We start from the raw sequence: 27,186 nt of genomic DNA on the forward strand, positions 1-27,186 counted from the left end.
CACTAGTGGCACACTGTGACTGTGAGCGTCCGTGCCCATTGCTGCGATGTCTGGGGTGCAGAGAGGGTTAAGTGCCAAAAGTGGCAGCTTGCTAAACCGTGGTACATATATACATCTTACTAAATTACAGCTATAAGCTATAAAGAGAGTGAGGGAGGATCAGGGGATTTCCAGCGCAGTAATGGTTCACAATGTGCTTGTGAAGCTCAAAATCCAGGGATCAAAGACATCTAGTTATCAGGTCTCATTAACCTGGGTTAACCTCTTTCTACTTCTTCTTCTTCTTCTTCCGCAGGAGATGGAGGTGCAGTATCGTACGCCATGGTTGCTGGCTCGGATCGTAAGTTTGAGGTGGACATCAGCACGGGTTTGGTGACCACGGTGGACTACCTGGATTACGAGACCAAAACCAGTTACCTGATGAACATTTCAGCCACGGATCAGGCCCCTCCCTTCAACCGGGCCTTCTGCACCGTGTACGTCACTCTGCTGAATGAGCTGGACGAGGCCGTGGCCTTCCTGATGGCTGGTTATGAAACCATGCTGAGGGAGAACATTGCCACGGGAACGGAGGTGATCCAGGTTCGGGCTCAGTCGGCCGATAACCTGAACCAGCTCAGCTACCGCTTTGACCCCGACACGTCCCCCGCCGCACTCGCCCTCTTCAAGATCGACAGCGTTACGGTGAGAGACCTTAAGAATGGAATGAAAATGGTCCACTGGTGGTTGTTTTGTTTTTTTACTGGTTTAAATCTGATGCCGGAGTTACACTGTTTCCTAGCAAAACCCACAGAAACGTCTTAGTAACCAAGGCAACCACTTGGCGTAGCAACTGCCTATGAATCCCATAGCAACCATTCGGGATATTGTAGCAACTGCTTATCAAATAAAGCAATTACCTCTCAGCCACCTGGCATTCCATAGCAACTAACTAGCACCACCTTAGCAACCACTTGGGATGCTATAACAACTGCTTAGCAAATCCTTTGCAACCAGTAGCAGTCGCCTATCAACCCCTTAGAATTCATCTGTGATACCATAGCAACCACTTTGCATCACCACAGCAACTAGCAATGTTGGCAACTACCTGGGATACTATAGCAACCATTTATCAACATTGTAGCACTCGCCTAGCACCATCCTATAACCACTTGGGATAGCAAAACAACTTCTTAGCATATCTTTATCAAACACTTGGAACAGCATAGCAGACACCTAGCAACACCATAGCAACCACCTAGTAGCACCCTAGCAACTACCTGGGATACCATATCAACCACTTAGCAACATCAACCCAAATATTACCCGCCTAGTAACCCCCTTGGAATTGTATCTTCTAAAAATGCAATCTGACAACCCCATAGCAACTACCTGTAATACCATAGAAACCACCCAGTCACTGTAGTGTTAATGCATTACACCCAGGTTAATTGAGTGCCAAATAGATCATGCTGTAATTAACGTAACGGGTGCTCTTGTGTGGGTGTGGATGGCTGTGTGTTCTGCACATATGCATGTGTTCCCCAGGGTCGAATCACAGTAACTGGTCCAATAGATCGAGAGAAGGGTGACTCCTACACCCTCACTGTGGTCGCTGATGATGGAGGGCCTAAACGAGGCTCCACTGTGGTAAACTTAACCCTTAGACTCTGTTTAACACTGAACTTGAAGATATTGTCAGTGATAAAAGCATGGTGTCCTGTGACACTCACTATTAGTCACTGGTAATTAAAACAAGCGGAAACACCCTGCAGAAAGTACGTAGCTGTGTTTGTAAGACGAAGAGGAGATGTTTTATTATAATTTCAATTTGATTTAAGATAACCTGTTTCTCTACGTTTATTTATTCCTAATTTTTTACCATTTATTAAACCATTAACGGAAAGCTTTTGCGGAATATTCTGATGTCTGACCCAAATTCTCTCTCTTTTTCCAACATCTTGTTCATTTGTAGAAGGTAAGACATGGTTCTTTGCCCAATTAGTTCTGAGCCCAATTCAAATCTCTTGTCTCATTAAATGTTGTTTAAACTTGTTGTTCACTCCTGGCCGCATGACAGGTTTCCATCACCATTCTCGACGAGAACGACAACAGCCCTGAGTTCGACCTCACGTCGGACTTGTCGGTCAATGTTCCAGAGGACACGCCCATGGGCCGGAGAGTGGCTGTGGTGCTGGCGCGGGACAGAGACGCCGGAAGGAACGGACTGGTGAGGGAAAGAAATTAATCAAATATACTCTATTTGGACAAAAGTATTAGGACACTTACTTATTGTTTCGTCTGAAATCAAGAGTATTAAAGAGTTTGTTCTACTTTTGTTGGAGTAATACACGGTCATATCAAAAAATTATGACCACCTACCTAATAATGGGAATAACCACCCTTGGCTCGGATGACACTAGTGAGATGTCGTGGCATGGTGTTTATTATAGAGATTAGCTGCTCCACAGTGGAGCGTTGATTGCTCTGTACCACTCTGTAATGTAATTGGAAGGAATCTTTACTACGACAGCTCTAGAACATTCTACGAAATTGCTGTGGTACCCTATTATCATGCCCTTTTTGACATTGTGAACTTGCTACTATTGCCCATGGCGATGGTTTTGCACTCTGCTACAGCTGACTGGTATGCTCGCTTATTTATACGTACGGCAAACCCTGTCTCGTTGCACCTGTGATGTCCCAGGCAGAGGTAATTCCAAACCAGGTGTGGTCATAATAATCTGATATGACCGTGTGTATATATTGTTATTGCTTGCCTTGTTCTTGTCGTTATATCCCTCCTTCTTCCTTCTCTTCATCCAGGTGAACTTTACCTTGGCAGCGGGGAACATGCAGGATGTGTTTGAGATCCGAACTGTTAACAACACGTATGGAGACATTTATGTAAACGCCCCCCTCGACCGAGAAGCGATAGACCGCTACCTGCTCAAGGTGACAGCAGAGGGCCTGGAGGGCTTTGCCCTGTATAAATACATATGGTGTGCATATGAGGTTTATGTATGGTCCAATAGCCGTACATTGTTAAAAACTGTATGTGCTCATACAGGTGCGGGCCACAGATAATGGCTCTCCTCCTCGGTTCATGGACCACTCCCTGACCATAAACATTGTGGATGTAAATGACAATGCTCCAGTAGTACAGAGCCTTCGTGGATACAACGTCAGCATCAGTGAGGTCAGTACAATCTCACTTATCACAACATCTCATGGTTATGAAAATAAGGGAGCCATCAGGGAGCCCCCAGCATTAAAGGAGCTCCATGCAGCCTTTATTGTTGGATGCGCTGGATGTTTCTGATTGAGCATGTGCACACATTTAGAATGGAAGGGCTTTTAATTGATGGGTTTCATCCAAATAACAGTGTTTGTGCTCTTGTGGGTTATGTTATGTAGAACGTGGGTGGTGGTACATCAGTCCTGCGTGTGGTTGCTACTGACCGGGACATCGGGCCCAATGGTATGCTGTCCTATTACATCACCGATGGCAACCAGGATCTTACCTTCCGAATGGACCGAATGACTGGAGAGATAGTGACCAGACCTTCACCCCCCGACAGAGAGAGGCAGCAACAGTACACACTAACCGTCACAGTGGAGGATGAAGGAAACCCGCCACTGTCGGTAAGAGATGTTGAATGGCTTTTAGTAGTTGGGCCACCTGCCGGTCCACAGAGGTCACAGTAAAATATATCAGCATGTGGAAGTGGAGCTTTGAGCTGTGAGCTACTATCTATATTGTTTAAAAGAAGCTACATGCTGCCTTTTTTGTTGAATGCACTTTGATTTCTGAGTGAGTGGGCATTCATTATATATGGAGATAAGCTCCACAACTGCAAGTAATGGTGAAATATCTTCAGTAACAGTCTGAAGGCTGAAAATGCTAAGATGGGTTCAGCATCCTTCAACACTTATCTGTACAGAACTAAATACCCCTGTTTAATCTGCTATCGCACACAATTTATGTTACATCTTACATGCTAACCCTGTCAGACCAACGGTATAATATTCAATGTTGTGTTTAGAGCACAGTGAGAGCACAGATGGGCCACATCCCTGCTTAGTTTAGAGTTCTAACCTGGCTAACTTAGCCAGGCCTTTGTCGTTAGAATGCTGGAATAGGTAAAGCGGTAATCTTTGCAAAGGTGTAGCTTGGGAAGGAACTGAGTTTTTCTTTAGCCCTATTTGGAAGGATTTAAACAAACATAGGATCTTGGGGTAGTTTCCTCTTTTATAGTTGCTTCTCTGTGATTTCATTGTAGTCAGGATCGTTCCATATTCACCTACTGTCATTTAGAAAAGCAAGCTTCTCTAGGCTGTTGTTATAGCAGGGAAATATAGTTTTACACCTGTGATCATATGACTGACCATGTGTGACACAAACATCCGGGTTCAGAGTAAGTGCAACCCACCAGAACCACACTCGTCCTGCTCTTGTTTTACCACCGTTTGGATGCAGTCTAAATGCATTTTTCCTGGAGGCATCTGACTGATCTTCAAGCTCTAGTTTGTGACCTGTTGCCCTATATCATCAAACTATCGTGAATCTGTAGAGTAACTGAAGTTTTGTCCTGCTGCCTGGTACACGGCTTGTTTTTATTGTTTGTAAAGTGACATCTGACAAAACTGCTGACTAGTCTACAGTAGTTTTGATATGACGTGTGGGAGACTTTATTGTAGGTGTACCCTTGTACCCGTATCTGGGAAGTTTAAGTGAACATTAGACATTGATGTTAGTATAAATGCTAATAAACAAACTAAATGGGTGAAAAGAGCTGCACACTGTTAGGGTTTGGATGTTGCAACATTAATGCTGGAACTGAAACTGCTGTTTAAACAGTGATGTTTAAGTTTAAACTTGGTTAAACATAGATTTTTAGAGTGTGTAAACATTTTGTCATGAGTATGTTAGTGTAAATGTGTACATGGGAGGGGGTTTAGGGTGTGTGTGGCTGCTAGGCTGCTGTTGGTGGGCGGTTGTTATGGTATTGCATGTTTGTCTTTTGTATAGTGTTTGCTATTGTGTGGTTGCTGTAGTTTTCCTGATGGCAAGGCAGTTGCAAGTGGTTGCTGGGCTGCTGCTTGGATATTGCTAGGGTGTTGCTATGGTGTCTATAAGATGGATGATGTATAATATCTGGAAGCCAAGTTCTAACAAGTTTCCATTTAGTGCATCATCAAAAAAATCAGCTGAACGGCTGATTAATCTGATTAAATCTATGCAGTGTCTGGAGTTCATAGTACATATACATATAAATACCTTTACTGACCAACAGCACATTCTGACAAAATGTCATATTTGTTCATTTGTGTTTATTCTAATTTACAAGCAGAAACCCATCCACTATGATAAACAGTTTTACACAATGCTTATCAAGCGTTTTTTTGCACGGCACTTTTAACTAACAAACATTTCTATGTATAAGCAAATGATATATCTGCATATATGTAATGCAATCATATTTAAGCATAGAATTTCTAGGCAAAACCATTTCTGATGTAAGATTAAGTATGTATTAAATTTGCCTGGACGGGTCAGGCCCCTGCTGTCGCCTCCTGGGGGGAGGTCATAGGTGCTGCAGACTGAAGGATGCATTTAAACAGGCATTTAAACCTGCTGTAGACCTGCTCTGAACACACTCAGCTCGCTCTTTAAAGAAAGGAAGTGTAAACCAGCGATCAGCAAAAACAGGAAACCCACACTGGCCCATTTTTTCAGAAACAGGAACCTACACTTTCAAATACTCCATGTTCCTGTTTTAGAATTTTGTGGTAGTGGCCCCTTAGCAATCAGATAAATCCCTTAATAAACAGCATTTAGAAGAGTGGAAGCCATCAGCTTCTGTAAAAATCAAAAATTACATTTACACAATGAAAGGTACACGTATCTCTCACATTCACTCTCTCTTTCTCTCTTTTTTTCCTCTCTTTCTCCCCCTCCTACACAGCTCATAGCCTTGTATGGTAGTACATGTTGTCTTTGTCAGCCACTTGCTGCAGTGGTTTAACACACTATAGAAAACGAGTAGCTGTAGCGCTGTCAGACTGTTCGCTAGTATTTTACAACAAATGATTTGGCGTTGTGGTAATGTTTTATTAACACAATAACTCTGATAACACTAACAAAGATACTTTTTTATTGTACAAAATAAACAGATTTTTAATAGATTTTTTACAGCAGTTGTTTTTTACGTATTACACAGAATGGGTACTTAAGGCATTGCACAGAAAAACACACACACACACACACACACACACATATGCAGATTAGGGTCCAGCTGATTTCGGTCTGCGATAGTAACGACATATGAATTCAGCAGTATTTGGTAACAGTGACCGCAATATAGCACCGAGATTTCGTGTCTGTGTGGTTTAATAGTATGAACAGAAACCTCTGATGACAATCCGAACTCAAAACACCTTCATTAATATAATAAAAACATAAGTGACCTTCGCATCCCTTTGCATAGGAATAATGTGCCAGCAAAAAAATTGTACACACTGTATGCCTAAAAGTTTGTAGACACCCCTTTGAATAAGAACATTCATGCATACACATACAGCTGTGGAGTGTAATCTCTATAGAAAAGCACTGACCAGCAGAATGGGATGTTCTAAAACAGCCACACATGAGCCTAAGGGCACCATGCCCAGTGGAACTGTGTTTTATGGATTGATGGAGCTGAAGTTGGAGTTGCAAAACTAATCATTCAGTACTTGATACTTGATATGTTCTTATTGCTAGTGTCCAAAAACGTTTGGCTATACAGTCTATGAGAGTCTCCCCCAGTGCTACACTCTATTTGATGTTATTTAAATGTGTGTGTCACAGAAATGTGGCAAACAGTCATAGGAGTCAGACCCTAATGCAGACCCTGTTGCATATACAAGACTGAAACCTCCCTTTAAAAAACATTTAGATTTGATCAGCTTATGCTTATCCATCAAGCCACACACCAGCCATCTACCCAGTAAAGCATCAACACACTTTTTTTTTTCTCTGTGAAAATGACATTCAGGTTCTCTCTCTCTCTCTCTCTCTCTCTCTCTCTCTCTCTCTCTCTCTCTCTCTCTCTCTCTCTCTCTCTCTCTCTCTCTCTCTCTCTCTCTCTCTCTCTCTCTCTCTCTCTCACACACACACACTCACACACACACACACACACACACACATTACAATAAAAAGCATCCGTTTCGCATTGTAAAAATACAATATAAAAGTTGTACAAAACCATATACATATATTTTCAACATCTTAAAGCTAAGAGTGGCGGGTCTTTGGCAGTATGCAGTTTCATTTGGATGGAAGTAAAACCTTACCACCAGAACTACAGCGTGACCCACCACACTGTTAAAAGTAGTCCTTGAGGAACTTTTGGAGCTTCTTTAATTTAAAAACTGTAGAGGAACCTCTTAAGGTTCTTTGAACAGCCTTTTTCTTTAGGTTACCCAAAGTACCTTAAGAGGTTCCTTCACAATTGCAAATTGATGACCCTCTAAAAGATCCTTATACTTTGAACAATGAACATGCTTATGTTACAACATGCAAAGCACCAGACAACGTGTGGAGAGCTTCAAATGGTGGTCCGTCATTCTACTCAAGCGGTTATTATTACTGAGGCACTAAATGGGGAGGGAGGGGCTTATTTCCCAGTCAGAACATATAGAACATACAGATCAACTTGAAAGTTCAGAGGAGAAAAGACAACGAGAAGATAACTTTAAAGTGCAGGAGCCTCTGATAAGTCTTCTAGATGTACTAGGGGTGGGCAATATTTACTATTTCTAATCATGAGGCTGGTGTAGGAATTGTATTGCAGGATTATTCATCTTATTTCTACTCTTTTTATCATCACCTGATTCCATTTGCAGATTATTTGGATTGTTTAAGAAAGTTGTTGTAATATTGTTATCTGCAAATAGAATAAAGTACTGGATACAAATTAAACATTTCTAGAAATAAGTTAAATAGTTTCATAATATTATTCCAGCAATCTCATAATGAGAAATATTAAATATATCAACTAGATTTAAGATGATTGGTCTAGCCGCGATATATTATGTTTAATACGTTGGAACAGACAAATTGCACCTATGGTGCTTCCTAGAAATGCTTTCATGCTCTCTACCTTAAATAGATACAGCAGTTGGAAGCCACTTCTGGACCTTTTTAATAAAGGTTATTCTGAAAGCACTGACCGTATCCACGACTGGCTTCTAACGAAGCACTAACGTTACCATATCGTCATAACGATGCCGCAAAACTGTACTACCTCCGTCCAGTGCTTTCAGTGACTGGCCAGAGAGTTGGAGAGAAAGGACAAACTGCCTCTGACTCCCAAACCAACAGAACTGACCCCTGCTTGACTCTTTGCAAAACCTTCTTTAAAAACCACCCCTCTACTGTGGAACATTCCGGTCTGTCTGTGCCGTCAGTGAACAGGAAACCCACTCTATGGCCAGCGGTCAAAGTCCGCCCCCACTGCAACATAAAGCAGGTGAGATAACCTTCCTCGTGGCCCCCGGCTGTTGTCGCAGGTGGGAAAGGTTCATCGTTAGAGAAACTGTCTCTCCACTAGTCACAGAGTATGTTGAGGAAAGAGAGAGGGATGAAGTGGATGGAGAAGAGAAGAAAAGGCATGGGGCGATTCCAGAAGGCTAAGACGGAACAGATTGTGGACTCTCTCCGTCCTACACCTGCATGAAGTCTGGGGACTCTGGGATCGGCTCTGCAAGACAGATACAATGAGATCGGAGTCAGTTTACTGAGCAAGTAAATGGACAGATTACAAATACGACGGTAAACAAATACACATGATAAACTAAACATAATAAACTAAAATAAACACATCATCGTCACCAAAACGGCAATTTCAGAGGAGAAAGAAAAAATATATTGATTGATTAATTGATTTTAGTCTTTTTGGAGCGTTTCTATTGGTCCACATCAGGAAATTCTTACATAATGTAAAGACCAGCTGCCAGATTCACATTAGGTCAAAAAGTTTTTTAATGCTACAATATCAGATAAATGTAAAAAACCTGTAAAACAATACATACAAGTCAAATAGCAATTATGCTATGGTGGTTATATATTTGGGCCTATTCTACGTTTATATATATATAACGTAACGTATATAATATATATATATAGTACTATCAATTACCCAATCCGTTCCTAACTCCCCCTAGCACTTGCAATGCTCCCAACACTAGGAGGCTAAAGACTAAACATGTCTCCTCCTATACATGCGAGTCCAGCCAATGAACTCACATGGACTCCCACCAGGTCCCCAGCTCCACTGCTCCACAAGCTGACCAACGCCTGTGCCAGCCCGGAGTCTGGCTGCTGATGGCAAAGCGACAATCTAAACTCAATTTAGATTCTCATTGATTTCACAAGCAGCTTAAAGCTCTCAGTTCATATAAAGCACTTTTCCACAGAATCTGCTCTTTCAACAGAGGGAGAAATAATTGCAACACATTGACTTAGTCAGCTAGCCGAACCTTAAACTGGTTAAATTCTGCTCTCGCAAGCCCTCACTATGCTGTCTCACTATGATCTCAGCTGGAAGTACATACCACATATTACCACAGTGCATTATGCTTTGAATTTGATGGAACGTTACAGTTGTATTTGCAGTGTTGTACAATACAGTCTTGCTTGTGGGTACAGTGTTGTGGTGTGTGCAGCCTTGTTCTTGTAGACCCTCACCCTATTGTTTTCTTAAAGCAGGCTCTGTGGACCCTCAGGGGCCCATAATATATAGCCAGGTGGTCTGCATTGTACTTCTATACCAATAAACACTTTAAAGCGAGTGAATGTTCCAAGTGGTTGCACTGGTCTTGCTAAGCAGTCCCTATAGTCTTACAGTATTTGATTATTATGAGGATGTTGGAGGTGGCTACTATGGTATCCTAGGTTTGCTAGGGTTCTTACAATGTGCAAGGACTAACCTGTGAGGGTTCGCGGAACACAAAGAAGCATACCACACTGAAATGGTTTAATTTAGGAATAGATTTACAGATACTGCTGCATATAATACATTCCGTGTAATATCCACCCACACTCACGTATACTTACACACACACGCACGCTCTAATATTAACTCAGTGGTCTGTGGTTTTGCGCTTCATAGAAGGTGAATTTGAGGTCTACTTTTCCCCTCATATCTGTGTTTCTCAGTAGGCAAGAGAATATGAGCAGCCACTCGCAGTCTGTCGCGTGCGCAGTGTGTGTACTATACTAATAACACTAACAGAAAAGTGTAGCAACAGCTGAAAAGCCGCACACACACACACACACACAGGTTCCCGGAACTGAGTTAGCAGGAACAGAAGAAGGAAGCAGAAGCGGGTGTTTTGAAACAGTGTCAGAAAAGAGGAAACTGCAGTTGTGAAGTGGTGTGCAGAATGAAAGGTCAGGGGAGAGGTGGGGACACTCTCAGCACTGCCTGCTCTCCTTCTTGTCCCATAGAGATGCAGCAGTGGGACGAGAGGGCCCACACACTGGTCTTGGAGTGAATCACAGCTTCCAGACATGTCTGATTGTGCTGTGCGTGAGCCCTACAGCTGCAGAATTTATTGATAGATATTGTGATTGATAAAAACTATATTTTAGCATATCTGGTCCTGTGTTTCAACCAGGGCCTGACCGATATCAGTTGAACGATAATATCAGTTGGTATTTGACGACCTGCAATTTTAGTGGTATTGGTGAAAGAGAGGCTGCGGAACCCACAAATCTGAGCCACCCCCTGTTTAATTATATCAGAAACATGTCAAATGAATTAAAACTAGGGATGCACAATAATATCAGAATCACATCGGGGTCAGCAGATAACTGCTTATAGAAATTATCAACTTTAGACAGATGTTTAGATTTTGACAAAAGTATTGGGACACTTGCTCATTCATTGTTTCTTTAAATATTAAGGGTATTAAAAAGAGTTGATCCTGCTTTTGTTGGAGTAACTGTAACTGTGGTTGGTGTGGCGCAACAGATAACACCACCACCTGCCACTGAGCTACCACACCATGTGGGAGACAGGGGTTCGATTCTCGGTCTGGGTGACTATGCTGCGCTACACCAATAAGAGTCCTTGGGCAAGACTCTGAACATCTACATTGGCCCACCTCTGTAATACGAGTAACCTTGTAAGTCGCTCTGGATAAGAGCGTCAGCTAAATGCCGTAAAGAAAGAAGAAGAAAGAAGTAAAGAACTGTCTCTACTGTCTAGGTGAGGCTTTCTACTAGACTTCAGAGCATTGCTGTAAAGATTTGATTGTCTTTAGTAACAAGAGCGTACTTAGTGAGGTCAGAATGTTGGATGATTACCACCCCACCTCCTATCCCCAACTCCTCAACTCATCTCTTCCAAAGAACACAGTCCTCACAATCCTGGGGGACTTTATACCCTCTAGCCTAGGCTTGTTGTTAGGCATGGTGTTGCCAATAGGTACATGTTCCAGAGAGTAGTCTATTCTATTGGCAGTATGTCTCTACAGGAACTAGAAAAGCTGTGTGTGTGTGTGCATTTGCACATCAGTTTTAGCAACGAGTGCAACTTAACATAGCAGATGAACGCATTCATTGGAAGGGGTGTCCACAAACATTTGGACATTTACTGTAAAAAAAAACCTTGTGTGTCCAAATTTGCAGCTTTACAGGAGAAGGAATCAACCTCCTTAACTTTCAGTGGACGTCAAAGTAAAAAGTAATTCTGGAGCATTTCTACTGGTCCGTTAATCTTACATTGCCTTACAATTTCACAAATCCCCCCAGTAAGTAGAGCTAATCTGGCAGAGTTAAAGGGGGGTGAGGGGGTGGTGGAGGGTTCCGAAGACTTTGTCAACACGGTAGAGATGGTATTTATAGGACGTAAGATTGGGAAGAGGCATGTTGGGCTTGAGGCATGTTCCTCCTCACAAATTTGTGCTATTTCACAACATCTCTTCCCGGGTTCATTCATGATGTGTGCAGTGATGGCAGTCAGCAAGGCTGGATGTGCTGTAATATAGCTTCGGTCACTGAGACCCGTATCTCGATATGCTGCTAAGTGTGTGTAAAGTGATTTAGTGCAAGCTAAAGATATTTGAGAGTAATGTGACCTTACAACTCAATGCTTCATAAAGTGTACTGTATAATTGAGAGGCTTGAGCTGGAGTGTCCTGAACTGTAGGCTCCATTTTCCACTACCCAAACAGGCTTTTATCACAGAGTTCTGCTGAAACAGAACTCTTCCAGCTACTCCAGCTACACTACTTGTGGGTGCTGTGTTAGTTGGGGGCTAATATAATAGCTTGTGGAGTCAAATTTTGTATTTTTATAAAGACTAATTCAGTAATACTCAATTCTCAAAGAACAAATGAACATAAACCACAATATGTTGCAATATGTGTGGAATGGTTGAAAACTGGCTTGTCTTACTATTGTCGTGTTTTGATCACTATAATGTTCTTCTGTTGGGTTATATGGAATATGGATACAGTCATTCATCAGAGCAGCAAACCTGCATGGATGTGTTTGTGTATGTTTTGCTACACCTCTAGTCTCTTGAGGCTGCTGCTTGAGAAAGAGAGACGTTCTGAGTGGGGAATTTACGGAATGTGCGAGGGTGTGTGTGTGTGTGTGTGTGTGTGAGAGAGACTATTAGTGGGTTTAAGGATTGAGGATATGTGTGCTGAAATACGGGAACATGGCGATTTTTAGTTCAAAAAGAAATGAAGGAAGTGAAGCTGCACTTGCTTTGCAGATTTCCTTACATAGCTTTTGGCTGGTGGCTGCTGTTGGTAATTTGCAGTATAAAAAAATGTGTATATATAATATTTATATATAACACACATGGAACATTTGTACAGCTTCACATTCTGACTGGATATATAAAAATGTGTCTCCTCCTTCAGTCTACCCAGATGTTTCATGTTTCGTAGTGAAGTGTCAGATTCAAACAGTGGGGATGGAGTAGGATTGCAGTTGTGTGTGGGAGACTGACTCGGCATGCTGTTTTGCTCTCTCCCACAGCATGCAGTAAGGAGTGAGTGTTTGTGAGGGTGTGAGCTGGAGTGTCTTGAACTGTAGGCTCCATTTTCCACAAACAGGCCTTTATCACAGAGTTCTGCTGAACCAGAACTCTTCCAGCTACTCCCCCGCATGAAATAGGCTGACTCTGCTTGTGTGTGGTTCACCAGCTTCTGTTGCCATACAGAAGCTGGCACAAACTACATTTACAATTCTTCTGAAACTTCTTCTGATGATTGCCGTCATTGGTGACTCACTGGATGTAAATAAGCCTAAACAGCTCAGACGGTATATTGAGATAATATCAGCGAAAAATGACGAATATGAGGAAAGAATAATTAATCTTATCCGATCAGGTTACATATCTAGACTGAAACAGCACACACTCACGCTCTGTACCTCTTAATGTGGGGTAGTGTTTGTGTAGTGGAGCACAGTGGTCTACTTTTAAATGATGATGTTACATAACATTCTTAAAAAAAGCTTGTTTTAAAGCTTAGTAGCATTTAAGGAAGAAAAACCCATCATCAGTTTCATAAAAGAAAAGATCTCTACTGCACCAGCAGACTCTGCAGCTTTGACTGTCCTACTCTGTTGTTGTTTTGCTGAGTGGTGCTCTCTTCATATGTATTTGCCTCTCTTTGGTTGTGTTTGATGTGACACCAAATGAAGTGTATGGTGTGTCTCTAACCTTGTGCAGGGAAGAATACATCGCCATGTGGGTTTGGAGTAAGGGGGGTGCCAGGGTCTGACAGAAGGTGGCGACCCGTTTCGGATGACTGGCGGGTCAGGATTTGAGACACGGTCCGAGTTCTGGGCTGAGGTGAACCGGCCATGAACACAGGGTTCTCGTGCCCCTGGGCCTCACTGGAGAGATAGACAACAGTAAGGAGAGAATGGAGCGACAGAAAATTCAACAGTTACATATTTTACTTCAACTGAAGCTAATTAGCTACATGCTTGCTTGTTTAGTTCATGTACTGGAGCTATGGGACTAACATAGCTGTAAATATACAGCCACATTATATATTATTAGCCAGATATAATGTATTGATATATTGTATTGGTGTTATAACTAGCAAATCTGTTGTTGAGACGAGGCACAAGCTTCCACTATTTATTATCAACATTAGCCTCATAGCTCCAGTACAAAACCCGAGAAGCAAACTCTGATGAACTGTGGGAACTCACCTGTCCATGCGGACCAGTTCGTGTGCACCTGTGCGGGGCAGGAAAGAGAAATGGCTCATTGTATAGCAGGAAAAAGGCCAACTTTAGTCTGCGCCCACATGCTAAGCCTGTAGCATAGCTCAGGATGTGAGGCCAGCAGGCTCATACAAGAGCTTTGAGCTCCGTGCCTCTATCCACATGGGGATAGTGTGTATTGATGTTTAAGGAAGCAATTGTGTGTGTGTGTTTGTTTATGTACTCACGTCGGCTCCCATGTGCTCCTTGTCTTTGGCGATACACCAGAACCAGGATAAGAGGCAGACATAGAATACCCATAATGCATGCTGCAGTCGCCAAACCTGCAGCCACTGAGGCTGAGGAGCAAGAGAGAAAGAATGTCAAAATGTGAAAAATCATGTACAATTATTAGAGGTGGCTTGATACTGAAAAAGTAGTGTTTGTTTTCACTTGTAAAAACTGTAACAGCAGTTCATGTCAGTGATCTTTTTGGAAAATGATCTAGAGTGTTTTTAGGTGTAAATGTAGTCATTTGATTTGATATTTTTATTGATTAGCTTAGCCTCAGGACTAACCCAATATCCAGGTCAGTGATGTGATCAGCCTCATATATTTTGACTGAAAATTGTCTGATATGATATTTAGCAGATAGATTTTTCGATCTATAACATTAACTACCACACAAATACTGCAGAATTAGTGCTCACTGTGGTTCTGTGTGAGTTCTGTGTTACACATACATGAAACAAAGATCCGAGAGTGAAGTGGATAAGCTTGTCCAGGAGGGATCATATTTATTTTAGTTTCCAACCAAACAAATGTAATGGATCAAAAAATAAACTTCTGTGTTATTATTAGAAATGATTCCATCATTTTCTTAGAGCTAGCAAAGTGAATTGCTGAATTAGGTTCATGATATTATCATTTACTACAACAATTCTACAGACCATAACTAATCAACTGAATTTACAGTGTTGTCCTAGTGTAAAGTAAGCTTGGGCGGTATAACGATAATACCATATACCACAGCCTTTAAAGAACTATTGACAGTATCTCGAAATGAGGATGGAATTTCAAAATTACGACATGCCGCGATGCGTCATATCGGTTGTGTGTCAATCTACGTTGCCAAAAAAGCTCATTTCCCCTGTGCATTTAAGAGAGCCACAGGATGGGTGCGCAGTGGGAGCTCAATGATTGGTAATACCACGCTTTGAAAACCGGGGGGGGGGGGGGGATTAGAACAGTTGACTGTACCTTGCGGAGCCGTGTATTCAAACACTGTGCAGTTCAGGTCGTCTCGACCTGTGAAAAGACATACGAGACAATATTGATTGGTCCTTCTTTTTCTTTTAAACCTGCACATAAAGCCAACATGCATGGTCACACCTTCCTTTTTTTGACCATTTTCCACCTCAAAACTACAAAAATCCACATCAGGTGTACTGCAGTGACCAAAGATCCAAGTGGGTTGTGGAGTGAAGGTGTGTCAGTTATTATCAGAGATGCTGTAAACTGACCGGTTATATCTTAAGTCTCTTACGTGGTATGATGGTCAGCAGTATGTGGCTGTGTGCACTCTGCTGAACGCTGGCCTTGTGGTTGTCTTTTGGTAGCAGGTCCAGACTAAGGCAGCAGTATCGGCCCTGGTCTTTGTGCGTCACGTCCAGCAGTGTGACGGAGAACGAATGAGCCTGTGCTCCGTACACCACGCCCAGAGAACGGTTGCCATGGGCGTTCTTGAGGCTGCGCGGGTGGGAGTGGTCGTGGCACCGCTGATCCATGTGCGCCGTGAAAAGCCAGGCGTACTGCATGCGATCTTTGGGGTGGGCCAGGGCTCCGGACTGAGTGCAGACCAGCGTGACGTTGGCCCCCTCCGGGCAAGTGTAGGAAATGTGGGGTGTGGAGACGCTGAATGAGTGGGCGTGATGGTCACTGTTCGCTAAGAAAGAACAAATGGTAGAAAAGAAATACGGACGTTAGTGAGAGGTTAACAGGACAATCTGAAGGCCACGTCCCATCACCATCTATCTGCAAGTATCTTCTGATATGGACCAGTGCCAGCCTGGTCTAAATACACTTAAGTATTAAGTATTCAAATAAAATATGTACATTAAACTGCCATAACATTAAAACCATAATGTGTAGTGAAGCGAATAACACTGATTATATGGTTCCAGTGGTTCTTGTCGGTTGGTGGGATCCACATAATAGGCAGCAATGACCTTCAGTTCATGAAAGATCTTTGTAAGAATCTGAGACACTAGATAACTGTGCCAGAACATCTCCAAAACATCAGGCCAGTCTTATGAGGTGTTCCTGATATGCATTGGTCAGTTAACCAGCGACAAATATCATAGGCAAGGCTCACTGATGCAATACATGGAAGCTGCACCTCACAACTTACAGTTCTGCTGGTGATCAGAGGATCTGCTTAAGGATCTACTGCTAATGTCTGGGTGCAAAATACCACAGGAGAGCTTCAGAGATCTTGTGGAGCTAATGCCACAATGCGGACCTACACAAAGCAGACCTACCCAATACTGGGTCTAGGTTTTATTGTTATGGCTAATAAGTGTACATTGGTTTCCAATAAAAATAATAAAATAAATCATGTACACAGTATTTTGTTAAAAGCTGTGCAAGTTATTGTTCCATAGGGCAGCTGGTGGTACGGTAATACAGACAAGCACAATGAGAAATCGCTAAATCAGCTGAAGGTCAGGCCAAGACCAGCTCTTTTGCTAGCTACATATCAAATTTAAGGCATAAAATCATATCGTTTCATATTGAGACATTTGAACACCATTAGAATAGTTACTATTAAAGCTATTTAAGCCAAGTTCGTGTACTGCAGTGCCATTAGCATTCTCAGAAGTCTAGACGCGAGTGTTTGTGGTTATTTCCTTGGTTGGTGTCTATGTGCGAGTGTGTACGTGTGCTTTGTAAAGGCTCAGTACACACAGCCCACGTTCCTCATGGTTGATCGGAGCACGTTTAACTGGATGATTCATGCTGTTTGTGTAAGACTGCCTGAACATGCTTAGCTGGCTTTTTCTGCGCCCCTAAATGTCATCACTGTTGAAGCGATTCACATAAACCGCACCGAGCATGTCGTCTCCCCCCGCCCGCCAACCAACTGTTAGCCCTATCTTACCTACTGGTGACTCATTCAGAGACTGCTGTCCTTATTGTTGGGTGTCCTGAGACACACATTTCAAACCAGAATTCAGATGACATTGGCCTCATTGCTGATCAAGGCCTTGTTGATTCATCAGAGGAACCAGAAAAAGTTGCTGCTGTGTGATGTATGTTCCTACTGCATCGTTGATCAGAGTGGGAGTTGATAACACAGTAAAAACAAAGTACCAAAGCAGAAATGGGCGCTTGAGCCTTGACCTTCAGAGGTTAAAGTGCAGCACAAGGCCTTGACAAATGCAAACACATAAGCTGTAGGATCAGTATTCTGCAGAAAAACCCAAACACTGGCTCACAGTGGAGATGGTATAGTACAGTAGCCCCTTTGTACAGTCTTGTATAAACTTGCCAGACTCCGTACTTACTGACATGCTTCTAAGCTTACTGCTGTGCTGGGTTTAGAACAACTGAACCAGTACATTCAGAGAAACGTCCCCCGGCTACTCCCCTCTCTCTCTCCATCTGCTCTGCGTTCATTCTTCCTCTAACAGTCTTCCTCTCTGTTTTTGCTTGGCTAGCGGTTTCATTTGCTTTGTGCTGCAATGATAATGTCCAAAAGTCTGTGGACACCTGATTGTTGAAATGTGTCCCATCTTTGCTGCAGTTACTGTTTCTACTCTTCGGGAAAAGCTTTGCTCGATGTTGAAACATTACTGTGAGGATTTGACTGCATTCATCCACAAGGACATTTGTACGGTCAGATACTTGGATGACATTGGATGATTAAGTCTGCCACTCCAACTTACAATCCTCTTTCCAACACCCGTTCTCCTGCGCCATAGCCTTTTACTGGGGGGGCTACACTACACCCCCTCTAACTGACGCTTGGCTTTGGTAACGTCCCATTTTACCAACAGTGCTTTCCTATGCCGATCATAGATTACTCCAGCTTACAACAGCAGCTGATGTGTGTACGGTAAAGTAGCTGTAGCATCTGGATACTTTTGGACATACAGTGTATGTGTAAAGCACAGTTCTACATGCCCACATCAGGTCTGGTCTGAGGATTTGAGAATAAAGTGATGAACTGGGGCTGCTCTTGGATCAGAAGTTTAAAGGGCCCATATGAAACTGAATTTGTCCTTTTTTGGTGTTGTGTTTAAACACTGTTAAAGTGTAAAGTGTACTGCCCCCCTCAACCCTCCAGTCTAAACAGTCCATACATGGAAACTAACCTAACCCATACATGGAAGCAGCCCATTTTGATAGCACTGTTTTTGTGGTGTTACATTTATACATAGTAGATCTGCCAGAAGACTAAAGTCAGAAGAAGTATTTCAGCTCTGAGTGCTTTTTGAATGAGGTGCAGTACAGTGAAGCCAATCAGAAGAGAGCTCTTTTTGTTACTGTGTGATTTATATATGTAAATATGTAAATAAGCGCTGCTCTGACTTGCTGCCCTGTATAAAGACAGGTTGGGAAAATAATCATGCAAAAATAACTAAAAAAATAAATAAATAGAGGATATAGGACCTTTAAAAATGCACGTTCCTACCCTCAAACAGTGCCAATGACTTTCAGTATAACGCCTATTTCATCAGTGTGGACTTTTGAAGGGGTTCATTTGTGAGCAGGTTTCTGTTCTGTATTTTTAGAAGTTGTGTCATTTGGGGGGAAAGCCATGTTTGCAGAAGCCAGACTGATCTAGAGAATGAGAGTGAGATGAAGGGTAGACTTTAGACTACCTGTTTGACCACAATAACTTATATACACTATATCATCACACAGATCCCACAATCAGCAAATCTGAAATGAGTCAGAGCGCTTCACTTTCACATTGTGCCGGTGAAAGTCTGTGATTCTCTCGTGGTGTTTTAAGGGGGTTTTCTTTCCTTCAGTCCTTCAGTCCATTTCTTAAATTATATTTGTGAGTCATGCAAACATCCACTACGAATAGCCTGTGGCTTCAAAATAACATGTTTGCCTCCGGCCAACTTACACTGGTTCAGCGTGGTCAGACCTGAGTGCATTACCCTGAAGAGAGGTTAAATGAACGTTGGGGAAAGCAGTCTGCATGGTGCAGTCCCACGACACCGTGAGCTGAGGTCATTTACTAACACAGTGGGAGTGCAGAGACCACCGATATGACAAGGATGACTAGTTTGACTTTTGTTCCTGTCGGCAATGACAGAACAGCTTTCATTCTAACTACCTCAGGTCTCTTTTATATATGTGTGTGTGTGGGTGTGTGTGGCTGTGTAAGAGTGTGTGTGTGTGTGTGTGTGTGTGTGTGTGTGTGGAGAGTGGTGCTAGAGAGAGAGCACATAGGTGGGTTTCACAGCATACTATGTCTCAAACTGTGACATCACAGGTAGAGTTGAAACGACAAGGTTTATGTTTAAGTGGTTGAAGTACCATTAGTATCATAGTATATGGTATTTCACCACTCATCTTTTTTCCTATTATTATTATTTAGTTAATTATCATCAGTTTAATTGATCAGTAAATGAATAAAAACTGAAGTTTTATTGGTTAAACAAAAGCTGAACTGTAGTAAACACTTCTTATAAAGGAAGTATATATAAAAAGTCTCCCTTTTGAAAAAAAAAAATAAATAGATAAATAAATACAAAAACTACTAGAAATAACTTTGTATTCAGATAATACTGGAGTTAATCTGCTGATTTTTCAATAATCACTTGATTCACTAATATATATATATATATATATATATATATTCAATAATCACTTGTTTTTTAAACTTGTCCCGCCAGTTACTTTTGCTTTGATACCAGAATTAAGCACATGTACATGGTATGTTTACCATCAATTTCCATGCCATTGTATTCCTAAAACTGGTATACCACTGCAGCTCCATTCACAGGAGGCCACAACAGTATGCACATAAGCCTCTGATCAGTAAATCTTTTAGGTGCATTTTGTAGGTGTTTTGACAAAACATCAATTCATTTTGTCCAAAAATGAATATATATCACAAGATATATTAATATCATTGCAATGTTTTCCGTTTTTAACCCAGGTAGGTAGAAGGTAAAAGCAGCAATAGAGGGAAGAAAAGATGTACACAATGAAAAAAGTGCATACAGGATGTCTTACAGTGATAAAGACGTTAGTGCTAGTGTTTGAGGGGCAGAGACTTCCTTCCTGTTGTGGCCTCAGCCACCCTCCTCCCGAATACACTGCTGCAGCAAAGGCCAAGGGATCATTTTGGGTCTGCTGTTGCTCGGACGCTGCACTGCAACTGTTTTGCTACGAAAACCCCAGGGAAACTCAGACAAATGTGTACGACCACACATTTCACAGATAAAGACTTTCCTAATCTACACAATACAGAAAGCACACAACACAGAAGGCTGAGCAGACCACAAAAGGAAAAGTCCTGGTGCTTTGATATGACACATATGCAGATGGCACAAAGTGCACAGTGTTACCGTAAACAACATTCATCAGCTGACTAATTTAGGTCTCTGAATGGCTATTTGGTCCACCACAGAATTAGCACACAATTAACTAAGGGTAATTAGTAGGTTTCCATATGTGATGAATAATACAATTCAGATGAACTAATAAGCAAACAAAGCTAAGTGACCAAGCTAATACCAGCTAGTGAAGTTTACATCGAGCTTAGCTAAGCTGGATACCTAACATCTAGCTAACATCAGCTAAAGTAGTTTACATCTAGCTAACCTAAGCTGGATACCTAACATCTAGCTAACATCAGCTAAAGTAGTTTACATCTAACTAACCTAAGCTGGATACCTAACATCTAACTAACCTAAACTGGATACCTAACATCTAGTTAACATCAGCTAGAGTAGTTTTCATCTAACTAACCTAAGCTGGATACCTAACATCTAGTTAACATCAGCTAGAGTAGTTTTCATCTAACTAACCTAAGCTGGATACCTAACATCTAACTAACCTAAGCTGGATACCTAACATCTAACTAACCTAAGCTGGGTACCTAACATCTAGTTAACATCGACTAGAGTAGTATACATCTAGCTAACCTAAGCTGGATACCTAACATCTAGCTAACATCAGCTAGAGTAGTTTACATCTAGCTAACCTAAGCTGGAGTAATTAGCATCTAGCTAACATCAGCTAGAGTAGTTTACATCTCCCTATCATAGGCTAGAGTAGTTAACATCGAGCTAACATTGTCTAGAGTAGCGACCATTTAGCCAACATCACCTACAGCAGTTAACAGCTAGATAACATCAGCTATAGTAGGTACAGCTAGTCTGTATGTCTAGTTGACTGAACATTATATGATATACAGTATAATCCAACTATATATAATCAGTACAGTGACTCAGAGTGCGTTCAAATGGTCTTATTTGTCTACTTAAAGGCCGCAGCACAGCTGGACGATACAGATAAATCCCAAAATATCAGATATTGTGATTCTGTTGTTAAATATTGCTTCCCCCTTTTGATATGATCTAGTTAAAGGTAGCCCTGCATTATTCAGACATGCCCCATTGAATTAAAACATACATCAGCAAACAACATATCGTGCAGTCTTAGCAACAGCCCAGTGCTAACGCAACTCATGATCCACTGTCCTGAGACCAAGGCAGGGTCAGTTGACCAACAACTGAGAGTCAAATGCCATATTTGCAATATTCATAAACTCCCGGACCCAGTTACCTAGTGTTTAGGGAAGCTGCTTGGTTTGGGTTACCCTGACAGATGCCCACGTCTGTTTACCTATACGGATATCCTGTGAATATTAGTGACATTGCTGAGCATATGCACAGGCTCATGGTCTGCGCTGACCTATAAAAGCTAGCCGTTACCTGTTTTAGTTACGTTCTCAGTGTTTATGAGCACGCCTAGATCCGAGTAGGTCGGGCTGTGAGGAAGAGCAATAGGAAAAGCCCGCAGTGTGATTGCGAGTAGCTTGGGACTACTGTGTCTTTTCCTGTCTCTCACACGGACAATGGAGTTAAATCTGATTCCTTTCCAATCCATTATTCCCATTCTTCCTGATTGTTCCAATCTGTGTCCATTATTCTCCCGTCCGGAGGCCCATTTCCAGTCTCGGGAGGGATCTCATCAGGACGGGGGTCCGCTTCGACCTTTAAAATAATGCCTTGAAATAGGGAAAGATCTAGCAATTAGGCCCCGCCTACTTCATACTGATCTCCTGTTTTCACATGCTTACAATAATGCAGCTAGAGAGTGTTATCTGTAAAGAAGTGGATATTTGCTTTGCAGAACCAGTTCTGTAGATGAGATCAAAGTAACAGCAATTAAAGGGTTGTCTTAGAACCATGCATTCAAGCCAAGACCTAGTCCTCGACTTTTTTCTCCCCCAGTCCGATCTCTAAGAACCGTAATGTGGAGTATTAGCTAATACCGTCCCAATCTTTGTACTTTCCTACATAATAAAAGCCACAAAATTTAGTCAACGTATGTCATGGAAAAACCTTGTATCTCCACAATAACTTTACAGGAGAGGCAAAAAAACGTAACTTTTAATGACGTCCATATCAAAATATTTGATTCCAAATGTTTCAGCATTTCTATTGGTCCAGCCAATCATCAGGACAACATTAAGAGCAACTGGCAGAAAGTTAGTCAAAGTAAAAAGTGTAAAGTAAGAAAACATGCTTTGATTTCTTACAATGTAAAATCAACAGCCTCCAAATAGTTGTTTGCTTCCCATCGCTTTCTGATTACCCAGCATCTGATCACTCAGTGCCGCCAGTCAGAAAACCCAAAAGCTTCTCTCAACCAGGCTTTGATTGCAGGAAAGCGTCCACTGGCTTACTTTCAGAGACAGTTCAGAAAGGCTCTCAGGCTGCTGCTGTAAGTGTAGCCTTGGGGCTAGACACAACATGCGGTCATATGCCATGGAAATGCAATTTACTGTGACCATGTGACTGAAGTAAAACCGTAGACACCGGTTGAACTGCTATTGATCCGTTTAGAGGAACTGCTGAGGTGGTAATATTTTCCACTGCCATTTGTCAGTGTCAGATTAATCCAATGTCCTGTTTACTAATGACAGACGTACGGCTTTCATGTGAAATACAAACCATTAGTCTTACCAACAAGTCACTGCCATTTAGGCCTATGTTTTTAACACGTTGAAACCTACACTTATTTAACTTATGTTTAAGGGGTTAAAACCTTACTTTCAAAGTTCCTCATAAGGCTAGATCCACTACCAGAGGTCAGCAGCAGAACTGGGTTGTGGATGCAGTTACACTTGGAAATTGTGAACTCCATGAACGTGCTGCACTTGACTTGCTTTCTCAGGTGCGAGTGTCTCGCCTTCAGCAGGCTGTTAATAGGAGCATAGAGGAGGGGGTCCACTTGCTACTGTATTAAAAACCCTAAAACAGAGTTTGAGGATGTATTTTGATCCTAAACCCTGAATGATATAGCAGAGCTCTTTAAATGCTCTTTTTCACTTCTTCCTCTCCAGACAAAATGTCAGTTCTGTTTTTATCAGCGATGACACCCTTTTAAAAATAAGGAACTAATAAGAATCAGCTGCAGACACGTCTGTCACTGGTCTGAGAACGAGACTGTGTTTTGTTAAATGTCTGCGACGTTTAAAGCTCAGCAGTCTTGTACCGGACAACTGGGTCACCTTGCACCTTTTGTCTTGCTGCCCGTTTTCCTCCTCAGCTCCATGCACTGGTACTGTCTCTCAGTGGATGTCGTCTTTCTTATCATCAGTGAGATTTACAGACCCAAGAGGCTAGGAATGTCATCCAGGAGCAGCATCTAAACATCTTAACATCCACCGTCCCCCACTTTAATTTTCATTGAAATGATAACAATTATAATCCTACTACCTTCTCTAACAATGCGATCTACATAAAATCAACTGCAGTTGATCAAAAACTCTTAATATTAGTAACACACATTTTGACAGACAGTTGACGCTCCTCAGTACTTTTTTTTATTTATCCGGCTTTCAATCTATCCCAGATGAAATGTAAGAATCAATTCAGTCTATTCAGGGTCCTCTTTAACTCCAGGAAAGGTGAGGAAGTCAGCATCTGCAGCCTGGGACTCGCAAAGCCAGCTGGGTCCCAGGGAGGCACCCTACTGTCACATCCGCACAAATCAATCCTCTTTTGCTCATTACAACTGCCTCCAAACCAGCCTCCAAACCAGCCTCACCGGTCTGAATCTGTTTATTCTCAAGCTGTGACCCTTCAAGACTTTCAGTCACCATGGGTTTGTGAGGGAAGGTATCAGGGGAGTGCAGAGCACCCTGCTGAGAAGGGTGGTGCACTGACTTTACTTGTCTCAGGTGGTACATGTTGTAAACCACCTGTGTGTATGAAGTGTGTCAGTAGCAGCACTTTCCAGGGCACCATCTCAGTAAGATACTAAAAGGAAGAAGTGACCAGTAATCAGTTTTGAACAGCGACAGCTTGAAACGTGTTTGTTAGAATGGATCAAAGTATTTTGGGACATTAGTTCACATACAGTTGCACGTGGAAATGTGCCAAAATGTGGGCACCCTAGTCCAAATGATGTTTTTTGTTTAATTTAAAGAATTAAACATAATGTCTACGGTAGATGATTTTCTGAGACGCTTTCTTTATATTTAAATTGGAAAATTGAAAGTGAGTTTGTGAGAGTTTGCACCCTTCCAGTTGTACAGTCTCAGGATTAATGAACTTGTTGGACCATAACTGACTCATTAGGACTGGTTTGGTGGGTCAGTAACTGCCAAAATGCCACTAGGAAAAGATTAAGAACAACTGTGGAAGTCAATGCAAGATCTGAGAGCCCAAAGAAACTCTCCGATATAACTGAGCTTAATATGCTGGCCCCTAAACGTCCAGATGACCTGAGAAAAGGTTTCTCCAACACAGGAGTGGACGTGCCCTGTTCTACTGAGTAGAGTTGTGTCTGTCTGCAGCCTCATCACTACAGTCAACATCAGATGTCTGCAAACAATGTCTGGAGACACCAGAGGCATTCAGAAACAAGAGATGTGGGCTGACGAAGCTACAGTGAACATCTCTGGCCATAGGTAAACACCTTGCCAACTGTTAAGCATGAAGTGAAGGGGTCTATTTTAGAAAGTGCAACACAGCCAATCGAGAAACCACAACTGGACAATGATACTTCAAAATCCACCATGTACAACTTCAAGACAGCCCAGACTTTAGATTAAACAAACATCAAGCAATTGTTGAGGTTGTGGGTACTTCTCTTTGTCTCCGAAATACATTGAAAGAGTCATTTGCTGTTGGGCAGTGTGTCAGCATGATGAAAAGGTTCCTTAGGTCATATATGACAGCATGTCGGGGAGTTTGTTTAATGGGACGGTGTCTTAAGTCATGTAGGTCAGCGTGTCGGGATGTTCGCATGATAGGGCCTTGGCTAAGGTGACATATGACATCTTTTACAGAGTGTCTGGGACGATAGGACGGTGTTTTAGGCCATATGAAACAGTGTGCTGTGCTGTTCAGTTTCCCACACTAAATTAATAATGATTTTTAATAGTCTACCTAAACGTGCAAATAAAATAATGCAGTGAGAAGTCGTGATTTTTTTAACGTTTAATGCTGTGTTGTCATTTACTTCAAATCTTTGGTTTTAATTCTTATTTAAGCAACAAACTATTCTTATTTATTTTACAAACATACTGTGTTCTCACAGAAATAACATATTTGAATAAGAAACATGTAGTTTTTCACAACTTCAGGAGTGAAATTCTGACTCTTTTGGAGTCAACGATGGACGGATGAACGAACGAATCATTCCTTGGAATCGGTTCTTTACTGAATATACGGGTCGAACCGATTCACAAATCGTAAACTTTAACATTAAAGTCCAACAACAGTTCATCTCTTTGAACTCGTAATTAATTACGTATGACCTCGCTTTTCTTTATTAATTCCTACCATGAGTCACCGAACCGACTCTTTGAAGCTGGCTCAATTTATGAATCCCTGACTCGTTCACTCGAACGTCCTCTCAGCTGCACCTGGGCGGAAAAGGCGCGCCAAATATTCAAAAGGGGGCAGAGATTCGAACGCTCAGAGCCAATCAGGCGGCTGCTATTTACATGCTACTGAATATTAATAAGGACAGTCGCTGTGACCACGCCCTCCATGCCGTGCAAACGCTACAAACAACAGGAAATTAAAGGCGCGGGTGCTGCCTCGCTGCCTCGCAGCCTCGCTAGTTTCACAGAGGAAAGTTCGCAGAGGAAACGGAGAGGTTTAAAAGCCTGAGGAATTTGGGTTTAACGGATCCTAAAGCCACGCAGTGTCTGCTGAAGGTGTGAGTGAGTAGACTGGGCTGTAATTAACCAGCCTCGCGCTGATTAAATGCGAGTAAAACACACAAGCCAATAAAAACAGACGCGTGGGACCCTGTCCCTGACCCAGCACCCCCTGACCCAACGCTCCCTGACCCAGCACCCCCGCTGCGCTTCAGCCTTGGAAGCGAGCACAAGGACAGGAGCCGGTGCAGGTTCACACACGCCCAGCAGCACTGAGAGCAGTGTGAAGCAGCCTGTGCAGGAGAGACATGCCGTGTTGGGACTTGACTCACCTCGAACAGCCAGAAAAAGAGACAGGACAAGACACACAGCTGCGGTTAAATCCATCGAGACTGTCCGTGCAGACCCGCTGTAGTACCGGGACCGGTTCTCTGTGGACTGTAGTCGGTGGTTCAGTCTGAGGAGACTCCAGGGAGAAGCTGCCTGACCCTCAGCGGAGCAGCTCTGGTCTGTCAGTGAGGGTGAGGACAACTCAGCAACCCGATACTGACTCAAGACTACGCCTCGAGACAGAGGATCACTAGCCCCCACACCCCACCCACTCACTCAC

At 42.3% G+C, this 27,186-nt stretch overlaps 2 protein-coding genes across 2 annotated transcripts in view; one reads left to right on the top strand and one right to left on the bottom strand.

The window, feature by feature from the left end:
• Window positions 1–27,186, top strand: part of cdh23 (cadherin-related 23) — a 358,315-nt gene that overhangs the window by 299,894 nt on the left and 31,235 nt on the right. Inside the window, exons 31-37 of the mRNA XM_072677393.1 lie at window positions 296–684; window positions 1,528–1,629; window positions 1,755–1,757; window positions 2,060–2,209; window positions 2,806–2,934; window positions 3,050–3,178; window positions 3,397–3,624. Of these exons, the coding sequence (XP_072533494.1) occupies window positions 296–684; window positions 1,528–1,629; window positions 1,755–1,757; window positions 2,060–2,209; window positions 2,806–2,934; window positions 3,050–3,178; window positions 3,397–3,624 (1,130 nt within the window). The remainder of the gene's footprint in view (window positions 1–295; window positions 685–1,527; window positions 1,630–1,754; window positions 1,758–2,059; window positions 2,210–2,805; window positions 2,935–3,049; window positions 3,179–3,396; window positions 3,625–27,186) is intronic.
• vsir (V-set immunoregulatory receptor) lies at window positions 6,121–27,111 on the bottom strand. Its single transcript, XM_072677390.1, has 7 exons — window positions 26,909–27,111; window positions 15,750–16,148; window positions 15,464–15,511; window positions 14,452–14,562; window positions 14,210–14,237; window positions 13,710–13,885; window positions 6,121–8,726 (listed from the first exon to the last, which is right to left on the bottom strand). The coding sequence occupies exons 1-7, from the start codon at window positions 26,961–26,963 to the stop codon at window positions 8,689–8,691; spliced, it is 855 nt and encodes a 284-aa protein (XP_072533491.1). The 5' UTR covers window positions 26,964–27,111; the 3' UTR covers window positions 6,121–8,688.

Source organism: Salminus brasiliensis, chromosome 4 (assembly GCF_030463535.1).
Source record: "Salminus brasiliensis chromosome 4, fSalBra1.hap2, whole genome shotgun sequence".
Classification (NCBI taxonomy): Eukaryota; Metazoa; Chordata; class Actinopteri; order Characiformes; family Bryconidae; genus Salminus; species Salminus brasiliensis.

Excerpts from the sequence above, each read along its gene's own strand:
- vsir (XM_072677390.1), bottom strand. The coding sequence starts at position 26,963 with ATGGATTTAACCGCAGCTGTGTGTCTTGTCCTGTCTCTTTTTCTGGCT. Across the intron at positions 15,512-15,749 it reads ACTGCTGACCATCATACCAC|GTCGAGACGACCTGAACTGC; the intron begins GTAAGAGACTTA and ends GTCTTTTCACAG. Across the intron at positions 14,238-14,451 it reads AGGAGCACATGGGAGCCGAC|GTGCACACGAACTGGTCCGC; the intron begins GTGAGTACATAA and ends TGCCCCGCACAG.